Here is a 12850-nt window from a genome sequence, read left to right as displayed (position 1 = left end):
TCCTTTAGGCGTTCTGTGGCTTTCAGTGATATCTGAGTTTGCATACATCAGTTTGCTGGCATTGGGTTTCCTACTCATGTGGATGGAATTGTTGCTGCTGTGTCTGAATAAGGAAATGTATGCACTCAAGATCAATGCTTTTGCTGCCATCTGCACCGTCCTCTCCGGTGAGTTTTTAAGAGCTGTTCTGACAGAGAATCTTAAATAATCAGATTTTGACTGAGACAAACAGGGATAACAATCTTTAATGGCTCCTTTTTTAGGTATGATGGGAATGGTGGCACATATGATGTATACAACAGTATTCCAGATGACGGTCAGCATTGGGCCCAAAGACTGGAGACCTCAGACTTGGGACTACGGCTGGTCATTTGCGTGAGATTTTCTTTGCCTTTTGTCATCTTTTTGTTCTGCTCTTCCTCTACTCTCCCGTACTCTATTTCTATGCACTTGTATTTTCATTTAATAACATCACTGCAAATACTGTGACCCCTAGAATCATTTTTGGATACCTAAGATACACTTTGAAATGCATAAATATACAGTACATTATCAAACCAGGTGGCATTTATTTGAAAGAAACTTACTGATGCACAGGTACATTTTTCTGGCAAAGCATGTCATAAAATGAAGTTTGTCACATTTTAAATAATAACAAAATATAAATCTTAATCAAGACAAAGATTATATGGATGCTTTCTGGTTGTCAAACTTAGTGTAACATTTTCAGAGTTCTATGAAATGTGATGATGTAATTACAGTGTGATGAACCACTACTGTGGTTAAAGTTGCATATCCAATGGGACCAGTTAGTAAGAAGTAATTGCAAACAAAGAAAGACTAGTGAAGTGGTGGCTCAGCGGTTAAGGCTCTGGGTTACTGACCAGAAGGTCAGGGGTTCAAGCCTCAACACTGCCAAGACACCACTGTTGGGTCCTTGAGCAAGGCCCTTGCCCTATCTGCACCAGGGGTGCCGTATCATGGCTGACCCTGCACTCTGACCCCAGCTTAGCTGGGATAAGTGAAAAAAATTATTTCACCGTATATATATGCAGACATGTATGTATAATGTGTGACAATAGATCAATTATTTTTTTTATTTTTTATTTTGGGCCACTGTATACACTAAAAATTACTAGTAAGATATATTTAATTTTAATTTCACACATACTTAATTTTTAGTGGTATCAAATTAAGTAAAATATACTTAATTTTATTAAATAATATTAATTAGCTTTGACAAATAAGTAAAATTAACTTTTTTTATTTACCAGAGAAATGTATGCAAATTAGCAAAGAAATATGAGATTTTCTGCTTTAGGATTAATGCATGATGTAAATCATAAATAATCATAAATAATATTTATGTATAAGCTAAAGCATAAATTTGTACATATTTGAGTTAAAAACAAAGGTAGATGCTTAAACTAACTTATTCAATGTAGGAAGTAATTAATATTGCTATATTAATTTCACCACACAGTGTATAATGAAATGGTTGTTTGGTCACATTGAATGTATATTAAATCAAAATAGTGTAAAATGAATAATTTGACCCCTAATTTCAGATTTAATCACCATTGGTACTCCTTTCACAGTATGGCATGGGTCTCCTTTAGTTGTTGCATGGCAGCAGCTGTATTCACCCTGAACTCTTACACCAAAACCCTGATCGAGATGAAGCACCGTGCCCGAATCCATCTTGAGGAGGCTCGCACCGCCAGCCATGCTCCTCCTTACGATGAGGTCATCATGGCTGGTGGCGGGAGCCTCTACTCTGTCAGCCGACTGGTTCAGCACTGCCAGAAGGGGACACTCATGGACACCACGTGGCCCCCCAAAGAGAACATACCTGGTGGGTCTTTGTTGGAGATGGCGAATCCGCATGGACTGGTACTGGTGTCGGGTTGCGGAACGGAGGGATGCGAAGACTGCGAGAGAGAAATGGAGGAAATGGAACGTGCTTTAGAGAGGGAAGAAAGTGAAGGTGAAGATGAAATGTTCTGAGAAGGAGTGGAAAGAAAGAACTGCATCTAAGAGGACAAAGAGAATGCCAAATGATGATATAAGACTTCGGCTCTGTTATGAGAGGGAGTATTGGAGAGAAATAAAACATTTACTTTTATACATTTGGCAAAGGTTTTTTTGTCCAATGTGACTGACTGTCCATTTTAAAGTATACATTTGACCACTTTGTGTGTTCCTTGAGAATGGAACTCATGACCTTGGCGTTGTTATCACCATGCTCTACCAGCTATGAACCAGAAATAGAAAGGATTAATAATAGGTAAATTCCAAATGGTATTTTTGAACACTGCGAGAGGGGACACCCCTCGAAGGGTCATTCCAAAAGATTCACTGAGACAGGTTGAATAGCTGTAAAAATCGTATAGCTTGCAATGATAATTGCAGGTCAATTTCAAAGGTGCGAGTTTGTACACTTTTGTGTGAACTTATTATTTGATGCTACTGGCAGGAATGGATTACCAACAAGGCCAATGGGGCCAGTGCCCAGAGGCCCTTGACTGCCCGGGGGGCCCCTGGGCTTTAGGTTGTGCGATCCAGTTTGGTAATCCCCCCGCTCGAAAACCCATCAACAATGAAAACCAACCCCCACCCCCCAAAGACTTAATGACTTAGTCATAATCCGTCCCTGGCAACTGATAAAATGATGAGATTTTACCTTTGATTCTTAAAGAAACTTGGCGGTTATATTCCTACAGTGGAAAAAGCAGCATGGGATATTGGTATACAGCTGTCCCCGCCAGGAATCTTAAGAAGCTTAACCAGTAAAACTTACTTGATCAACCAGCTTCACATAAACATGACTATTACTGGTTCACCAGCCATACATCACCAAACCAGCATTAACAAGCCGGGAAAAAAACATGGAACTTTAAGCTGGTCTGAGCTGGTCATTTCAGCAGGGATGTTACGAATGAGACAATGCTATGTCATATAGTCGCACTAATTTATTAAAAATGACAAAGTCTGCAAATTCGTTTTAAGGTAGATTTGTTTGTGCATGGTCAAATACGGTATTATGTGTTTTCCCAAAATGTTTTAATAAAAAATTAGTGCTCTGAATGCAACAGGAATTGTTTTTTTAATTTATTTACTTATACCATTTGCTTATTTCTTATTTGTCAGGCATCTTGCTCTCTTAGTTGTTTACATTGCATTATCAATAATACTTTTTTACTTACCGTTACATCTTTATGAACTGCTACATCAGCGCAAGTAAAGATTATTGATAACACTTTACAGTAAGGTTCTTTTCATGAACATCAGTTAATGCATTATCATGAACTAATAATGAACAATATTTCCACAGTGTTTTCTAAATATATTTCAATAGTTCTTTGTTTGTTCATGATAGTTCATAATGCATTAGCTAATGGTAACTGTTGAAATTAATATTAAGATGAATTGCTGTAAAAGTATTGTTCATTGTTAATTCATGTTAACAAATGCAGTTGACTAATGTTAATGAACACAACCTTATAGTAAAATGTTACCAGATTAATTTATGACTCTACAAATTGTAGCACATCTCTTATAGCGTTAACTAAAAGTCTGGTTTATTTACCTTGTGTAAACATTGCATCAAACCTTCTTTTAATTAAACGAAAAGATCGACAGACAGAGAGACACATAACTAAAAGAATTATGAGAGGTTTTGTACATTGATTGGGTTTTTCCATGTGGCACATTTGGATGACAACTGGCTCTTATACTTCACCCCATTATTCCGTTATTCGATGAGAGCACAGAGCATAACATATGACATAATGTGAGTATAGAACAAGAAGGAGCGATGGAAAGATTACAACAAACAGAGGAATTTCAGCAGCTTCAGACAGATGCTTCAAAAGCAGGAGATTATGTGAATAATCTCCTCAGTAAGAGACACGGATCAAGTGAGAGATGGAGAGCATTAGAAACAGTAAGAAGAAAATCAAAAGTACGAACAATAGATGATAGATATTTGTTCTTCTTTTAAAAGCTCTGTTGATGCATGATCAGGTAGCAATAAAATAACATGTGAGAAATGAAAACATTAATTTGTCATGATGTAAAGTGTGTGTAAAGCGATCAATGGAAAGGAGGAGGTGAGAACTGGCTTGACAATATAAATAATAGTTTTAATAATAAACTGGGCGAAAATAAAGAGCAAACACACACATGATGGACAAGTCCGTAAACGATCTCTCTCTCCCGCACGATCCTCTGCAGTCGACCTTTATCCCTCTCGAAGGCTTGATTAGCCTAATACGGGACCAGGTGTGTGGGATCACGACCCGGCCCCGCCCTCCGCCCTGCCACATTGGGGTAGTAGATTTATTTGTCTTATTTTTTTCATTTTGAAATGGAATATTTTCCAACCCTGAATGTCAAATGAATATTCAGTGCATTAACTAACTGAAAATAATCTGTAAAAAAAAAAAAAAAAATTATAATTGTGATAAGACATCTTTACACAACTGTCATGCAATATGAACATCAAGCAGAATTGTACAATATGCAATTGTATGTGTGTTTGTATGAAACTAACACACCATGCAATGACACAATTTCTTAATGTGAATCATTTATATGACAGAACAATCAAAAGAACGATAAACACATTCCAAATTAAATAAACATGAATAATGGTTAGGTTAATCAAATAACTGAAACGTGCTGGGAGCTTCATGTTAACTGGTTTCAATCATTACACCTTTCAGTGTCTATACTGGACACAAAAGCAGCATATCAACTGGACAAATTGAACTAGAACAATGAGGTGTGTAGACAAATAAACTGAATTTACACTGTGTCTTATTGGGTAGAGTAGGTTGTATATGGGTTTGACTAGATCAATAAAATCACTCCAAAAATATATTTTAGGCTATTTTTAAGATTTACATATTTCAATTTCATAACAAAAATTCCATCACATTTAATTGTTTAATATTTTTAAATGAATAAAAATGTAAAATATTTAGTTTTTTATATTTATGAAAGATTACTCGATTCAAATTGATGGAATTTTGTTATGAAATTGAAATACATAAATCATAAAATTATTATTATTGTTCTTGAGTGTAGATGTGAAACCAGTGCTGCATTTTAAGTCTCACTTTTAAGGGTGCACTCTGGTCAAATACCACACAGACCTCTGGCACCAAGTTGTACTTTTTTAACAGCGTATTAAAACAATGATTTACGTAACTTCATCTTTTCATATTATTTCAGGTTATTTGAAAGTTACTTTTCCCTTAAATTAGAAGTTACAGTCAGAATGGAATTCTATATATTATTACAATGTCTATTTTTAAAAACACATCTATTATTGTGTTACTGTACTGTTAAACTAGCAGAAGACATCTTATTCAGCTTTGTAACACAACGGTTACACACAAATTAAGAATGGTGAAAACTTCCACAATTTGTTTATTGTTAATGTACACATCCATGAAATCAGGCATGACAGAATTGCCATTTTGCTCATGATGATTTTGTCAGCTCATTTATGGTCATACTGAATTAGCCGTAATGCAGCCTCGTTTGATGATATGCTTTCAATGAACTCCCCCTCTGCAATTCGGTCTGCATGTGTGAGAAAATAAATGCTTTGTTAATGTAGGCAGTGTGATAATACTCATTTTATTACTCAATATTATTTCACTTATTTTCCAGTAAAATACATAAACATACATTTACATAAGAAGCAACATTGCATAAGATACTACATAAGACTTATTTGATCAACTGGGTTTATGTTTCCTACCCAATTGGCATGTTACCCCATTTTTCTTATTTTCAGCATAATTCAGTGAGGTTTACGTTAAAAACAAGAAGAAAAAAAAATTGCCAAAGGAGTAAAAATTAAAAAGTTAGGTCCAGTCTTATTTTACACAGTTTTGCTTGTCAAGTACATATATCTTATATGTTTACTGTACATACTTAAAAAACATTTGACTCTAAACTGTCCCAACTAAGTTCTCTTACCAGTGTCCTTTTTTCCAAAGATGGCCCAGAGCTTCTCTGCTCTCTTCTCCGGCGTGTTCTCATCACTGGGCAGCTCTGCATGCTTTTCTTTGGGTATGAGTTTGAAAATGGCCTGATGGGAAATCAGAGAGAGCTCAATTGCATGTTCATTTAATGCATACAGTATAAATGCATTTATCTATGGCTGTATAACTATATAAGCTTTAGTGATTGCATGAATAAAGTGAAAAGATGTGGTGTCAAACTGGTGTCATCAAATGGCAGATTGAAAAAATAGGAACCTGATAAATAAATCTGAACCTTTTGATATTATACACATAAAACCCACCAAAAAATATAATCTTACTTTCAAAGACTTATGCAGGACACATAATTGACAGCTGCATTACTTATTGATTTCTAAGTCAATCATTGAACATTTTGATAAAGAGATTATTGTCAGTTTCACCAGTGTAATTGTATTCAGCAAGTATTGCATTACACTAGATAACAACCTGTTATTTGCATCCCTCATACTGACAGGTTTTTTATTGTGGTGACATTGTTTTTGACCATTATATGGGCCTACTCTTTGGATAATATCCCATGACGCACAAGAAGCATTTCTAAATCTGTTATTTTCTTCTGTAATCCACGCTGAGCTTAGTTTTAAAGCATTCTGTTTGGGCTATGTGCTAAATTTATCTCTCCTCACATCCCTTCAAGTTCCTTTTCTGTTTAGCCTGAGTGCTATATATGTCTCACTCCTCCCTTAGAGCTTAACTTGCTTCATTGGCTTATAATGTGTTTACGCTTACAAATTTGTTGATTCGGATCAACCATATATAAATAAGGTTACCTAAAAATAGAAAAAAGAAAAAGCAAAAATGAAATAGTGCCAGCCAGCATATTAGACTCTTTAGCAGACTCTTACTTAAGAGCTTTGGCAGGATAAGGAGGACAACAGTGGGATAAACAATTCTAACCTAAAACATAGGTCTGCATGATTTTAACTTACAGAATAATTCCAACAGAATAGGTAACCCAAAAATGTAATTCTGTCATCCAGTACATTTACATGCATTTTAAAAGTTCAAATGAAAATATTTTTCTTGTTGTTTTTTTTCAAATGTCATGTAAAGCTTTAATACGATTAATAGGTTTTACCGGTACATTTTTTGTAAAGTCAGACTAACAGACTGAGATAATGCGATTGTAGGTCAGCTTTGTCTAGCTCAATCAACAGCATGTATAGCATAATATTGATTACCAAAAAAAATTATAATAATACTAATGATAATAAAAGAAATTACAAAAATAGCAAAAATCAAGGTTACATTGAGGCACTTACAATGAAAGTGATTGGGGCCAATTTTGGGGGGGTTAAAGGCAGAAATGTGAAGCTAATAATTTAATAAAAGCACTTACATGAATTCTTCTGTTAAAAATTGTGTATTATTTGAGCTGTATGAGGTTTTAGGGTTTACAATGTCATGTTATCATGGCAACAAAGTAGTAAAAGTTGATATAACTTTACATAGAAAAGGTTATTAAGTAATTTTATCATACTGAAATCACGTCTTGTGGCTATATTTGTGAAACGGATGGGTCCTATTCACTTCTTGTGCCTCACTTTAACCCAGACTTCTTTTTTGTTCTTCTTAATCTATTTATTTTTATGAAAAGAAGGGACAGGTTGAACTGCATTTTTGGGTTAATCAACATTATGCCACAAATGCTGTTAATTGGGCTTAAAGGTGAACTCAGGTATTAGGTACTTTTTTTGAAGTATGTCAAAATACGGCTTATGCTGACACATAGTGGCCTGGATGCTGCGTCATTCAAACACTGTCGTTTTCAGTTGCAGATGTCATTGTAGAAATGTACTATGCACAGTAAACCAGGATTAATTCAGCCATGAGTGAAAGTGTCCAATAACAGAGCAGTTACAAAGCAAGTAGTATTCAGCTGGTCATGTGATGCTAATATGGCTGCCCCCATGAGGGCGCCCCCGCCCCATGTAGAATAAAAGAGCTTATATAAGGTTACTGATATGACTGAACTCTTCATCTCACATGAGTGGTCCTGATTTCATACATATGTTTCAAAATTACCATTAATTTCTTTAGGAGTAAAACTTTTAAATGAGGAAATAAATTACTGACTGCAACTTTATCTAGTATTGAACCAGGAATACTGCTTTTATTGGAGCACAATTGGCCTCAACCTAGTGCATGTGGATGCTCTGAATGACACTGATGCCATTTCAACACTATTAAAACTGTCTAAAGAAAGTTTTGACATGGGGCCATCGCTTGATTTCATGGGGCCTAGGACAACATTTTTAGAAGTGTCCTGAAGAGTAAACCATAACCTGATCCCCCTATCTTCAAACTAATACCACAAATTGATGTTTATTCTCAATTTCTTTCACACATCATTGTATGACTTGGGCCAAAAACTCTACACAAGAACATTAAGCTCAATTTAATTAGTTGTTGTGTTCTGAAATGTGTCCAAAAGCAATACATAAAGCAATGCAAGTACAAGCTGCTGTTAAAGTTAGTCAAACTGTCAAATGCCTTTTCCAAATGGCAGTTTTGCGCACTTGAAGGGCACTGCGGGAACTGGGAAGGGGCGCCACTCAAAGGGTCGTTCCAAACAAAAGAAAAAAATGTGCTTCTGGCCTTAGTTGACTCCCTTTGTCACAGAACGTTGCATTACACTGTAGTTTATTCTTTATCGTTTGACTTTGTTTTCAAATGGTTTAACATAAATAAGGGATATTATATAGCTGTTCTTTTATCTGAAGTGTAATATCTCTGTACAACTTCAGACCCTTGAGCGTCCATTTCTGAGAAGAAGGCTTAACAGTTGACATGTCATCGAATCCCTCTGCATAGTCTTAAATCCTGATTGCACATTGAGGAGCTTATCTCCCTCACAGTACCCACCACTGAATCCTTCTGATGGTTCCTTATAGGGAATGGGTTTAAGTGTTGTCACTCTTTACTTCCAATCACTGATCTAAGGTCAAGTTTGGTGTTAAATGATCTTTATGGTTTAGCATCACTGCCAAAAAGACCCGACTCTTGAGTTTGAGACACATTCAATCAGTCTTGGTCTTACAGGACATGAGTTTTGAATGGTGTCGCACTACCAGAGAAACCTGTCATGCATGCAAACCTAAGAGATTAAGTGCCGGACAACAGCTTCTTATTTGTCTAGCTTGGGAAACATGGTTAAGAATTATTTATCTTATTTTATTCACAAACAGTTCCAATTTTAAATTGGAAATTGACCCTTTAAATGATCTTCAAAAAATGTTTTTTACAGGAAGTCAGTTTCATAAAAGCAGTTCACAATTTCTCATCTTTCTTTCAATTTCCAACACTCTTATTTCTCTTATCAGTGTGCTTATCATCTTTTAATTATTTATGTGTGCATTGGTGTGTTTGAATGGAATAGCCTGTTCTTCTTTTCTATCCTAAAATTTACAAAAATGGTGCTAGAATAGATGTGAAATTATAAACTAAAAGGATAGCTCACAGAATAACGTTAGCCTCAGTCACCATTCAATTTCACTACATTTCTTTACCCATAGTGAATCATATCAGTTTGGAACAACATGAGATGTATGAATTTGTATTTTTTACCTTTAAAGCGGTGAACTACCCCTTTAAAGGTAAAGTTTTGCATCTCCAAACGGAATTTAACAAAACAGGTTTGAAACCGGTTTCCCAAGCAGAAGTCCCCCAAAACAGAAGTCCCGCCCCCAAACTCACACCATTGGTTGAGCCAGTGTTACTCGGGTGCACCAGTCGGGATGCTCAAACTAGCAATTTTGCTTCTTAAGTAAATACATTTTGTAAATAAAAAAGCTTTAGATGTTTTACTGGGGGAAAAGAGGAAAGCAACTGTTCTTGTAAGTATTCTCTTATTCATTCTCTTACCTGGCAGAGTTCACACACTTCAGATTTTGTGATGTAGCCGTTCTTGTCCACATCAAACAGAGAGAAGGCCCACTCCAGCTTCAGGGCCATCTTCCCTGAGGAGGTCATGTGAAGAGCAACAATGTACTCCTTAAAGTCTAATGTTCCATCATCATTGGTGTCGAAGGAGCGGAAAACGTGTTGGGCATAGGTCTTGGCATCGCTGTCGGGGAAGAATCGACTGTAGATCTCCTCGAACTGATTTAGTGTGATGCGACCCGAAGGACACTGTTTCTGGAAGTTCTCATACCACTGTGTGATCTCGGCTTCAGAGAACTTGGTGTTCACCTTGAGATCATCAAGGATCTCTCTGGAAACCACTCCACTCTGTGAGTTTCCCATGGCCTTTTGGGGAAGTCAAAGAAATTTCGACAACAATAGAGGTTCAAAATTTGTCCTTGGTAAGGATCAGGTGGGTTGTTAGTCTCTCAAGCTGTCCCAAGCTCAGGGTGTCCAGACAAAACTGTAAAATAACACAGCAGACTTGCTAAGATGAATAAATGAATGAAAATAGTTATAATTTTATTTAAGCGAATTAGCAAATGCACAATCCATTCACAGTTGGCAGATGAAATAAAATGGAAAAAAGTCGAATTTATCATTGTAAGTGAAAGAACGATTTCTTTATAAGGAATTACTGCAATTGAATCATTCTAGAGATGGCCACAGAGGCTACAGGGGGGAATCTCACAAGATCTGTCAATGTCATATTTCACCCCAAAAATGAGAATTTATCAGCTTTATAGTCAGAAAATGAATGATACAATGCAAATATAAAAAAATAAATACACATTTTCTTTATGAAAACTATAATTTCATGTTTTTTATGTATATTTTGGGATGAAATGTGTCATTTTAATATGTAATTAAAATGTCTCATCTTGATTAATTTTTTAAGGACTAGTTGGTTTCCACTTTACTTGAATGTTAAATCTTCATGCCGATAGCAGAATTATTTTAGTAGTATTAAATGCCTCAAGTTTAGTGCAATTTAGTGTGGCAGTCAGTTGCTTTTTATCATCCTCTACTAATAGATTAGAGTCAGTTTTTCTAAAATGATAATAATAATAATAATAATGAAAAATGCAACTGGAAAGAGATGAACTGTGACTAAATTAAACCACTTCTCTCAATGCACTTCTGCATAGTACAAAGGGAAAAAAGACTGCAATTTTGTAATTCATTTTTCAACATTTAGCTGGAAGCAACATTACAATTGTAAATGATACTAAACATGGTTGAACACATTTTTGTGTTCATAGCTGACATTAATTATTTTCACCCAAATAAATTCTGCCATCTGTGAACTATTCCTAAAACGATAAGATCACTGTGACTTTACAGGCCTGTGGTTATGATTCTTAAGCAATAAAATATTGTAGTGTCCTAATAAACAGTACAATAAACTTAATTTTTAATTAAAACTTGACTAAAGATTTAGTCTTTAACTGTAACTTCTTCCATCAAATCATCATTATGCCAAACTCATAAATATAAATAAAGTCATAAATATAAGAACCTAATAAAAGCACACTTTTGACTAGGTTCTTTTGGCTGGCCGTTGACTGGTACAACCTCATAAATGAATGTCAAGAAATGCAACCCCGCGAAGAATATGCAAAGAACATAAATCTGATGTGTTAAATGACATGGCCAGATGTGTAACTATCAAAAACATTCTTACCTATAGTTGTTGCCCAATGGAGCAAGAATCAAGGTGCAAGTAATCATGGCAGAGTGTGGAAGAGTAATGAGCTAGTGTTGAAGGAGGTGGCTACCTCTCCATGGGTTAAGTCAATTACACAAGGTTTTAGAAGGCTCAGCCATAAGAGATTTACATTTTGTAATGTATTGCATCTCTTTTTTTCTCTGTTGTTTTCCTTTCTTTGTTCTAATCTCTTTGTTTGTTTTTCCAGGTAGTCACTTTCACCCCGTTTAAGATAAATGTTGTGTAAGTATGTGTACATATGATATGTAAATTGTGTTGTGTAAGTATGTTGTTTACTGTAATTGGTATATGTCTCGTCACTGTCATGACTGCTATGTTGCTCGGACCTGCACACAAGAATTTCACCAACTGTTGCATTTGTATACATGGTAGTGTGACAATAAAGTGATTTGATTTGATTTGAAATGGCACAGATACAAATATTTAAAAAGTGCACACTCTTGCATGTCAAAAGATATTTGATAAGCTGTTTGTCCACATGAACAGATTTCTATTGTTTTTTGGATGTTTTGAACTTATAGCAATTTATGAGTAATTTAAGGAGCCTGTTGTTTGTGGTTTAAGTACATTTTAAAGCTCTTATGATAAAAATAACCATATTTAACTACAGAGAGTATAAATCCTGAAAAACTTTGTAAAAAATAATCTGGATTCAAAACAAATTAATCACAATTGGATTAATTACAAATTAATCACATCAAAATGTTGATTACCACAAAAATGTGTTTTGAATTGTCAATCTTTTTCTTAAAAACAAAAAAAGAAGCAAAATTCAAGCTTACAGTGAGGCACTTACAATGGAAGTGAATGGGGCCAATTTTTGGAGGGTTCAAAAGCTGAAATGTGAAGCTTATCATTTTATGAAAGCCCTTACATTAATTCCTCTTTAAAACCGTGTGTGTTATTTGAGCTGTAAGTCATTTATATCATAGATTTTACAGTTGCTTTAGGGCTTATTGGGTTATGTCATCATGGTAACAAAGTTATAAACAACTTTGCACAGAAAAGGTGAGTAAGCAACTTTACTCAACTAAAATAATGTTAATTTTGTTTATGTCATGTGGCTATACTTTTAAAATAGTGAGTATTTTAACATTAACAGATTGGCCCCATTCCTCTCCATTATAAGTGATAACCCAGATTTTGGCATTTTGTT

At 35.2% G+C, this 12850-nt stretch overlaps 2 protein-coding genes across 2 annotated transcripts in view; one reads left to right on the top strand and one right to left on the bottom strand.

Moving 5' to 3' along the window:
* Positions 1-2012, top strand: part of LOC127650996 (germ cell-specific gene 1-like protein) — an 8287-nt gene extending 6275 nt beyond the window's left edge. The window contains exons 5-7 of the mRNA XM_052136689.1: positions 9-167; positions 264-375; positions 1599-2012. Coding sequence (XP_051992649.1) covers positions 9-167; positions 264-375; positions 1599-2007 — 680 coding nt within the window. The 3' untranslated portion in view covers positions 2008-2012. The remainder of the gene's footprint in view (positions 1-8; positions 168-263; positions 376-1598) is intronic.
* Positions 2013-3580: 1568 nt separating this feature from the next.
* Positions 3581-11879, bottom strand: LOC127650719 (visinin-like). Its single transcript, XM_052136316.1, has 4 exons — positions 11650-11879; positions 9927-10428; positions 5995-6106; positions 3581-5592 (listed from the first exon to the last, which is right to left on the bottom strand). Exons 2-4 carry the CDS (start codon positions 10305-10307, stop codon positions 5510-5512), a joined length of 576 nt encoding a protein of 191 aa, XP_051992276.1. The 5' UTR covers positions 10308-10428; positions 11650-11879; the 3' UTR covers positions 3581-5509.
* Positions 11880-12850: the final 971 nt, after the last annotated feature.

This window comes from Xyrauchen texanus, chromosome 10, assembly GCF_025860055.1.
Source record: "Xyrauchen texanus isolate HMW12.3.18 chromosome 10, RBS_HiC_50CHRs, whole genome shotgun sequence".
Taxonomy (NCBI): Eukaryota; Metazoa; Chordata; class Actinopteri; order Cypriniformes; family Catostomidae; genus Xyrauchen; species Xyrauchen texanus.
This window is presented reverse-complemented; position numbering and strand designations above follow the sequence as displayed.